The sequence below is a fragment of the Pteronotus mesoamericanus genome, unplaced genomic scaffold (assembly GCF_021234165.1).
Source record: "Pteronotus mesoamericanus isolate MK-2021 breed Mesoamerican mustached bat unplaced genomic scaffold, CSHL_Meso_final contig_72, whole genome shotgun sequence".
NCBI classification, from domain to species: domain Eukaryota; kingdom Metazoa; phylum Chordata; class Mammalia; order Chiroptera; family Mormoopidae; genus Pteronotus; species Pteronotus mesoamericanus.
In genome coordinates, this window is record NW_026555242.1 from 1223323 (window position 1) to 1233603 (window position 10281).

At 45.4% G+C, this 10281-nt stretch overlaps 1 protein-coding gene across 1 annotated transcript; it reads left to right on the top strand.

Annotated features, from left to right (window-relative positions):
• Positions 1-8308: 8308 nt before the first annotated feature.
• ZG16 (zymogen granule protein 16) lies at positions 8309-9964 on the top strand. The gene is made up of 3 exons (XM_054582806.1): positions 8309-8376; positions 8542-8677; positions 9551-9964. The coding sequence occupies exons 1-3, from the start codon at positions 8322-8324 to the stop codon at positions 9864-9866; spliced, it is 507 nt and encodes a 168-aa protein (XP_054438781.1). The 5' UTR covers positions 8309-8321; the 3' UTR covers positions 9867-9964.
• Positions 9965-10281: the final 317 nt, after the last annotated feature.

Consider the following 10281-nt stretch of genomic DNA (forward strand, 5'->3'; position numbering starts at 1 on the left):
CAAGATAATGGCAGAGCTGGACCTCAGCCAGCTTCTCTCTGTTCACTCTGCAGTCCTGGCATCTGTGACCAACTTCCCTGGCCATGGGCAGGATCCTCATTTCCTCCTCCATGCCTGTCTGATCCGGATCTGCTGGCCCTGCTCATTCATGTCCCTCTGCAGAGCAGTTCCTTTAGGTTTGCCCCTCAAAGTGGCTCTGAGCCCCTCTAGGGCAGGAAACTTCATTTTCACTTCCAAGTGCCCTCTATAAATGCTTTTGATTGCATTAAGTTTAAGCTATCTTTGCCTGTGTATCAGTGTTCTGTGATTAGTTGAGCATTTTGTCCTTATTCTTTTATATATTGAGTAGACATGAAAAAGTGATAATACTAGAGAAAAGATATGAGATCTCATAAACTTAGTACAATAGGAACAAAGTTGAGAAGTACTGTGGATGCTGAAGTCAGTGACTCTGGCCTCAGTTGGACACACACTGGGCTTTGGTTGGTCTGCAGTATGTTCCGTTGAGAAGGAAATGCATAAAATTGAAGCATATGTGTAGAACGCTAGCAATACATGATTTAGGTTTATAACTAAAACATCAGGGATAATAAGGGATTTTATGTTTTATCTTTTCTACAGGATTACCACTCATTAGAGTAAGACTCTGGTTTTACTTGTGCTCACTTGATACATATAGAAACACTCCCTTGGCACTCACCACATGCACGTGTGTGCACATGTGCTAGAGCTTTGTTCACATTTACCATTGAATTCTCACAGCAACCCTGGGATGTAGGTACAGTTTTCTCCTTCTACTCCTCCTTCTTCTTTAAGATGAGAAAACAGAAGCAGAGAGAAGTAAAATAGCTTGGTCCAGGCACGGAGCCTCTCAGTGGCAGCAGCTGGGCCCCACAGCGCCCGTGCTCTTCACCAGGACTCCGCACCACTCTGTCTAATGCACTTGTGGAACACACCATGTGCAAGAGCAGATGACTGAAACTCATGTGATGTATATAAAAAAGGCCAAATCTGCTTGTATTTTTAAATTCTTCCTGACACAAAGCAAGAACAAGTGCATGCTGGTAGAATGATCTCAGCTTGCTTCCACTTTGGTAGCAGCTCATCCAGCAGAGATGAGCACTGGGTCTGGCTGAGTCTAACCAACCCAGATGGATGGGGGCTTCATCCCTTCAAATATTATATTGTCATATGTTTAGAGAATGATAATTCTTTGTGAAGAAGAAAACAAAGGAAACAAAGGGAAGATAATCTAAACAAAGCAGCGGGGCGGGGGCGGGGCGGGGGGGAAGAGTTGCAGTGGATCAAACAATTCAGTAAGAGACTGAAAGCCAAAATTGCGGAGGCTTAAACAAAGTTACCATATATGTGTGCCTTAATAAAAGAAAATGAAAACCATATTCCCACGTGACTTTAACTTCAGTCATCCAAACCAACTTACATAAAATTATTTTTCAAATCTTATTATGCATTTGACAACATCTCTAGAATCTGAACTCAAGCTAAGCCATAAAGTAAAGCTACCTATGAGAAAGATCATGGCTGCCCAGATCAACTTGATCTGGAGAACAAAAAGAAAGCCTATGTCTTGTGGAAGTCTGCAGGGAGAAGACAGTAAACATTTACTCAGTACCTACCACATGCCAGGTCTCTACCAGAAGGTTGACAGAAATTTGTTGGTCTCAATATCTCCAGTTTACAAATGAAGAAACTCAGTAGGTCATGAAGCAAGTAAAGGCTGGAGTCAGGCTTTAAGTCCATATCTCTTTATAATATAATACTCTGTGAATTCTTGGTATATTGCTATAGGCTTCTGACTTCAAAAAATGATTAAGTCATTTTGTAGCATATATGTATATGAAATCATTACGTTGTACACCTTAAATTAATATATGTCAATGATATCTCAATTTTAAAAAATGATTGACAACGTACTTACGTATCCTGAGTCTGGGTCTCTGGCACTGCTCTAGTTACTGCCCTAGAGGTGTCCCAACCATTTCTAGCCTGACAGTTTCAAATTGAATGTTGGTATATAAAGAACCTTACCCTGAGAGTAGTAGAGTTCTCATTATTTTCAAGGTTTTTGTTTTTCTTAACAAAATCACATTTGTTAAGTGGAAATCACATTTTGTATTGTAAGCCAGTACAACAGTATATAGTATTTAACTGAAACAATATTTAGCCTTGCTGCATGTGATGCTCTCTTATTTACTTTTAAAATATCCTGGTCTTGGGCTGTTAAATTGATTTCATGGTCCACTAGTAGGTTAAGATCTACAGTTGAAAAATCATTGTCTTTGAAGATTTTGTTTGATCTTGAGATTTGTTTTTTTCATTTTACAAATGCAGAAATATAGGCTCCAAAGAATGAAGTGACTTCTAGAAATTCACACTGTGAAGAAGTGTTGGATAGAGCTCAACCTGGAATTCTGTCTTTATGCCTAGTATTCTTTTTTTTTAAAAAAAATTATTTATTTATTTTTAGAGACATAGGAAGGGAGGGAGAAAGGGAGGGAAACATCAGTGTGTGAGAGATGGATTGACCACCAACTGGGGACCTGGCCCTAAATCCAGGCATGGGCTCTGATGGGGAATCGAATCCTGCAGTTTACAGTCTGGTCTCAATCCATTGAGCCACACCAGCCAGGGCAATGTCCAGTATTTTTCTGAATACAGAGTTTCTCCAGAGTAATTGGAAATAAGAAACTAAAGAAAAACCAAATACAATGCTACAAGAAGAGAGACACAGATGTGTGAAAAGACAAAAGAGGACCATTTGATAGAAGTCTCACTGCACCCCAGACATTTGATAATCATTTATGGGGCACCTGCCAGGTGAGATACAGGAGCTGGGAATTCAGAGTTGGATAAGACAGTCCCTACCTCAGAATGTGCTCAGGCCCTGGCCAGGTAGCTCAGTTGGTTAGAACGTCATTCCGATATACCAAGGTTAAGGGTTTGATTCCCAGTCAGAGCACATATAAGAATCAATCAATGCATAAAGAAGTGGAACGAAAAAAAATGGTGTTCTTTCTCTCCCCACTCCCGCTGTCTCTAAAATCAATCAATAAATAATTTTTTAAAAGAAGAATGTGTTTAGGTTTAGTAGAGGAGGCTTCCATATAAACAAATAAAATTACAGTGCAGGGTAATTAGAACCAGACTAGTGATGTAGGAAGGAGACCAAAGAAAGGAATGGGGAATTCTGTTTGAAGTGGAGGTGCTGGGAAGAGAAGGGGCCCAAGGAGTCTGTGAGAGAAGGCTAGCTGGTGGGTGCGGGGGAGTGGCAGTGGTGGCGGCGGCAGTGGTGGTGGTGGTTGTATGGGCTGAATGTCTCGAAGGCAAGAGATACTAGGTGGGAGGAAGGAGGAGAGCATTTTAGGCACCTGGAGTGGTATGAGCAAACTGCAGGAAATGGCATGGGGGACACAGGGCACACAAGGTAGGGAATGGAGGGTCCCACTTTGCAACTTAGTGAAGTCATTTCTGCTTGCTAGACTATTCATTGGAACAATGAAGGGTGAACAGAAAAGCAGTGTTCACAGTTGTTTTTGTGGTAAAATCCTCTGTTCAAATGAAACTGCCATGAAGGCCCAATGTGTAAGTGAGGAGGTATGTAAAAGAGAATTTTTTTTTCCTTAACAGGGAGCATATATGCCATTGTTTGGGAACATTTTTTGAAAAATCTTTGATGGTGATAAAGGGGCAGATTGTCACTTTGGGGTCTGAATTCGCACCAAGACCTTAAGAAGAGGACAAAGCTGCTTTGTCTGAGAGAGGGAGTAGCTCTTAGATAGTCCAGGAGGGCAAGAGAGAGTGGCCCAGTGAAATGGGGAAATATCCATGTGGCTCGGGCTATGGCCTCCCACTTCCACGTTTACCCACCCTCCAGTCCATTCTCCCTATATCAAAATCCAAAGTGGGTAATCCTTTGAAAAGGCAAAAGCCTCCAAATGCTCCCCTCACTCTCAGAAGGAACCCAAACTCATGATCATTGGCCTCCTAGGCTCTGCCCCTTCTGCCCCTTGGCTGCTGCCCAGACCTCACCTCTGGCAGGCTTCCCTCTCTTACACCAGCCACCCTGCCCCGCCCCTGCTGTTTCTAACTTCATCCCACACACTTCTTGCTTACATCTTTGGGGCTTGTCCTTTCTGCCTGGTCTACTCTTCACCCAAATATCCGTATTTCTCTCCATCACTTCAATCAGATCTTTTCACAAATGTTGCCTGAGCAGAGGGCCCACAGCACAGGAACAGCCTCTTCATCCCTCCTCATGCGCTCCCTCCGCTTTGCTTATTTCTTCATGGCATGTATCATGCAGTGACATGGTTGTTCATTTGTCATATTGCCCACACTGGAGGGCAAGTTCCTGGCAGGTATGATTTGACCCTCTTCCTTCATGTTATCTTTCCAGCATCTAGAATGGTGCCTCCTGTGTTGACTGAGTTGCTTTGCCAGTGGGGAGAGGAGATCACAAGAGAGGCTGAGATATCAGGAAGCTTTAGAAGAGTTTGGGCTTTCACTGCCTATAGGACTGGGGGTAGGGTGAGGTTTAAGGCAACTTCATCTGGATGTTAAGGGGCAGGTAGGCTCCCAGCTGCCATATGGGTTAACTGTAAAACAGATCAAGCCAGAGCTGACGAGGTGGAAGCAGAATGGGGCCTGGTGTCCCATCAACTTTCACCTTGTTCCTTCTGGCTCTTCAGGCACTGCATCTGAACAAACACTAGATGTACCAGTGTTAGCGACACAGTGGCCTTCCTCGTCTCTGGGACCCACAGAGGATGAACCCTGAGACTCCTTGCACCACAAGAGAGGCAAATCTTGCACTCTGGAGAGGGGACTGGAGACTTGTCTTGGGGAACCCAGGGACCAGTCTGCAGGCCTGGAGGAGACTCTGGATCTCTGCATAGGTGGGGTCAGTGAACCAGAGTGAACCTATGACACTGTGGGAGCTTGTATTCTGAGGGTCCCAGAGGAGTCATGCATAGAAATATGAGGGCATTTTTCCATGGTGTTTACCCCAGACCTCTGAGTAGCCATCACATAATTCCTAACTTCAGTCACACACTGTGTGATATGCTCCTAAGAAGAAAGAGTTGAGATGGACAATGGTGAGGGAGGACAGAGAGGAAAGAGAAAGAGCTTGGGAGAGATAGAAAAACAAAGAAGAGAAGAGGCAGAAGGGAAAAGGTATGGAGAGAGGAAATTTAAAGAAAAAGCCTCAGGACAGGAGATGTGGGGGAAGATCAAGACATAAAGGGAAATGTCTGCGACAAGAAAAAAATTCTGAAACACCCTAAATTAAATTACAGTGGGCAGGAGAGTAAGAGAAAGAGGCAAGAATAATTAACCAGTTAATGGCTGTGGGCCAATGAGCAAAAGACCACTCACGTTCCTGGGTGTACGTCAGAGCTTTGAATCAGCTCCAGGCATGCATTAGCTCACCACTGGACAGCACCACAACATGAATACGTATGGACTTTCAGGACTATTGCCTTAAGGACTGTGCTCCTATCCTAGAACTGTCCCCCTTCACCTTTTGCCAACCCCCCTAATCTGTAGTCAGTGTAAATTCTTTCAAAACAACTCACATCTTCCTTCCTCAAAACAATGTATAAAAGATCCCTTTAACTCCAAGACAGTGGACATGCTTCTCTTTTCCACTTAGCCCTGCTGCTGGTGGTTTAGACTTTATGCCCCAGGACCTGGTCCTTTTCTGATTACCACATAGCTCAATAAACTCTTTCTTTTAAAAAGGCTGTTACCCACAGAAGTTTGTTTGTTTGTTTGTTTGTTTAACATGCGAGAATTGGGAAAGAAAGGCAACTTGAGAGGACAGGGACATACAGAACAGAATGGCTGGAATGAGGTAGAAGTCGTGTCACCAGGACATACCGATCTTGGACTTGGAGAAGGTTGGAGAAGAGAGCTCAGACGTGGCATCCTTGGCCGTCCTCCTGGCACCTGGAATCTCCCTGCCAAGATCCCCACTCTATTGCCAGCTCCTCAAGGTGAGGCTCTCTTTGTTTCCTGGGAGGAGTGCTCAGTCCCAGGTGGTGAGCCCTGTGAGGGGTGGGGTGCTCTGAATGCCCTGATAATTGTCATTAATAACTGAGGCGCCATCCTTATCTCCACTTGGAAGGACCTGCTGGCTCAGGGTTAGAGGCCCAACCCTAGAGGGATCGTTAAGTAGAACTCAGGAGTCCTAGGGATTTTAGGTGGAGAGGAATCAATCCTGGAACAGAAGGGCCTGCAAAGACAAGAAGCCTTGGATATCAACCCTGAGGAAGTTTAAGACTTACTGAATGGAACAACTGTTCTGTGTAGTCTACAGCCCCAGGGCAATAGCCCTAGGAGTCCTGAGGGCCCTGAGCCCAGAACTGCCTCCATAGGAGACCTGTTTACTCTTAGTCCCTCAGCTTCCTGCCTGCACAGTGGACTGACTCTGTGTTCCTGGAAGGGGATCTGCAGGTGTTCAGTGTCCACCTGCAGCCCCAAGTCACTCTTCTCAGAAAGAAAATGTTTGTGAAGTGTTTGGAAGTTTGAGGTTGGAGAGATGAAAAAAAAAAAAAGCAAGTCCACCAAGATATAACCATAGCAAAATTTACATAGTGTGTATATGGTGTTCATTGTACAATTCTTCCAACTTTTCTATGTTTGACTTTTTTTTCATATAAAATATCAGAAGAGAGAGAAAAAAATGTCTGGTAAATAGCAGGCACTACTAAGTATAAGACATGGACAGTGTAATTCCTTTCTAGGAGAATAGATATTTCAAATGGCAGGAGAGGGCAATGTTATGCATAAGGATGACAGATTGCAGGTGAGAGCACCTGCAAACATTCAATAGATCAGAGAGAACCTAAGGCTACACCCAGAGGTGATTAGTGACTTTGCCCACTGAAAGATACTGGCTTTTTGCTTGGAGATGTTTTCCCAAGTTTATTCTGCTCCTCCTGAGTGGACCCCACCCTGCCACCTGTAACCCCTGTGAGGAGGAACAGGATAAGATGTTCTAGACCCTGCCTGACAACTGACCCTAAGAGATTGATCATGTTTGCCCAGGAGGTGAGGTTCACACGATAAGGAGCAGGGGGAGGGCTTAGGCCTGGTATATAAGACCTGGAAGATTCTGGGGGGTTACTTTGCACCTGAAACTGCCAGGTGAGGGGTGCCAGAGGCCTGGGCTAAGGGTGACAAGGATGCCTGGATTTGAGTTAGGGGTAATTCAAGCTGAGTGGGAGAAGAGTCTGCCTGGATTGGACAGCAGAGGGGAGACCTGGGTGTCAGTTAACTGGGGCACCTGGATCTGAGCTTGATATAGGTACATTGATATCTGGATCTCAGCTGAAGGACTGGAGACGCTTGGGATGCTCAGGGCCAGGGATATGGCCAAATATGTGTTAGTGGAGGAAGAATTATGATGAATAGACCAGGTACCTGGGATCTAATATCTTAAGCTGGTACCAGATCCTAGTCTTTCATTCTGTCCCACCTCCACCAGAACTACTTGGAAACTGGTGTTGGCATAATCTCCTCTATCACTGTCTTCACTCCCCAGGTGACACAGAGACACACCTCTAAAATGCTCTTTTCCTTCTGAGACCAGGGTGAAGGTAGGGATGTAAGCTGTGTCTCAGATGCCCCATAGGCCAAGCCGATCTACCACAGGTGGACTTTAGTTAGGTTTTCTTTGATTCCTGGTTGGTCAACTCAACCATTTCTTGATTTGGAGATTTCCTCTACTTTTTCATTTTATTTTTATTTAAAATTTTTTAAATTTGTTTTTAGGAGAGGGGATGGGAAGGAGAAAGAGAGGGAGAGAAACATCGATCAGTTGCCTCTCGTATGCTCCCCAAACCCAAAACCCAGGCATGTGCCTTGACTGGAAATCACACCAGCGACCTTTTGCTTTGTGGGACTATGCCCAGCTAACTGAGCCACACCAGTCAGGGTTCTATTTTTTCTTTAGGAAACTCCTTTCCTACCTTGTGCCAGGAAGGAACAGGGCTTGACACAGCTTAATCCAGAGAGTCTTAGGACTGATCTTCTGGCTTGGGACAGAAGAGGAAGGTTAACTACAGGCAGACTAGACAGAAGAAGAGAGGTGAAGGACACAACAGTTAGTGTCTGTGAGGAAAAGGACTAGAGACTATGGACAATTCTTTCAAAGCCCAAGGCTATGTGGGCTAGGTCTGACTTGAAGGACCAAGAAGCTGGAGTCTCAACTAGAGGTGAGAGATGCCTGGATAAAAAAAGTCACAAGGAAAAGGGTAAATCTTCACTTTCTCCTTCCTTTCCATTCCAGCTCCAGAATGTTGACAATTGCTCTTCTTGCCCTCCTTTGTGCATCCGCCTCTGCCAATGCCAGTAAGTAAGAAGCCAGGAGCACAGTACCAAGGTCACTGCTGGTGGCCATGACTTTCAGAGGCAGGGTTGGGGTGGTGGGAATTGAGTTGTGGGAGGAATGGGGATGGTAGGGAGAAACTGAGCTCTAAGGGAATTCCTCCTGCCAACTCTTACTTTCCCCTTCAGTTCAGGCTAGGTCCTCCTCCTCCTATAATGGAGAGTATGGAGGCGGTGGCGGAGAACGATTCTCTCATTCTGGCAACCAGATGGACGGCCCCATCACTGCCATCCGTGTCCGAGTCAACAGATACTACATCGTAGGGTAAGATTCTTTGAGTTTCTATGACTTGGGGACCTTCTAGGATCTAATTAGTTGGGAAATTCTGTCACTTTGAGTCACATCCACTTCCGTTAACAAGACCCAGGAATGACATAGTATGTGAAAGTTGTCAGAGGTTTATATTTGAGACCTGCACTGCTGGAACCTCTATAACCCAAACATGAGTGATCTTGGGTAAATCATATACTGTATACTCTCAGGAGCCTAGAAGTTGTCTAGTTTGGCCCCCACCCAAGTTATTTTTATTTATTGGGTTGAGATGGAGGGAGAGAGAGACATCAATTTGTTGTTCCATTTATTTATGCATTCACCGGTTGCTTCTTGTATGTGCCCTGACTGGGGATTAAACCCACAAACTTGGTGTATCAGTTCAATGCTCTAACCAACTGAGCTATCTGGCCAGGGTTTAAATCCCCTCTGGCAACCCCTATCTTTGCATGATGCCTCTCTCAAAACATGTATCCTTCTGATCCTGGATCTGCATCCTGGGACAGCAAAGACAAGTCTTTTTCCCTCATGAGAGCCTTTCAGATACTAAAAAATCGCTTTGCTTCTTTCAGGTATTGGGTGGGGGCACAGTGGGAGTCTAGACCTCAAGCTCAAGCTCTGACACTTACTGTCTGGGTGACTCTGGGCAAGTTGTTTTCCCTCCGTGAGCCTCTTTGTGGTCAACATGAGTTGAATTTCCCTGTATGACCTCCAAGGGCTCACTCAACCCTCACATACTGTGGGACTGGCAGGAGACTTATCATCCCTGTCACTAGCTTGAAGGTCTCAGCATGTAGGCCACGAGGTCCTGAGTTCTGATCACCTTACTCAGTGTCTCCCTTTCTTCCGTCCTCACCTTGTCCCCAGTCTCCAGGTGCGCTATGGCAAGGTGTGGAGTAACTATGTGGGTGGCAGCCAGGGAGACCTGGAGGAGATCTTCCTGCATCCTGGGGAATCAGTGATCCAGGTGTCTGGCAAGTACAAGTACTACCTGAGGAAGCTGGTCTTCGTGACTGACAAGGGCCGCTACCTGCCTTTTGGGAAAGACACAGGCACAAGTTTCAATGCTGTCCCCTTGTACCCCAACACCGTGCTTCGATTCATCAGTGGCCGAGCTGGCTCCCTTATAAATGCCATTGGTCTGCACTGGGACACCTACCCCAGTGATTGCAGCAGCTGCTGAGCCCCAGCCTCCTCCTAGGCAGAGGCAATGCCGTGGGGGGTGTGAGAACCACCTCACACTGACACCATCCACAGCGCTCAATTAAAAAAATAAAAGGACATGGCTGAAGCTAGTGCGTGCGTGGGTGTCTGCAACTGGGGTCCACCTCCTGACTCCGGGTGTGGATGTGTGAATCTCATCCTTGGCTGTCTGTAGCATTTCAATCTGGGGAAGTATGAGTATGGGAGGATGAGGGAAAGGTGTTAAAGTGTTTGGCTTTTCTTCATTATTTATCAAAAGGAGATAAACTTTTGACTTGCACCAATTCATTTTTCAAGGGTAGCTCCTGAAAGTGTTTACCCAAATTGGAGTTCTGAGGCTGCGAGTATGGCCTCCTTGTGACCTACTGCCAAAACCCAACATTTTCCACTCTTCT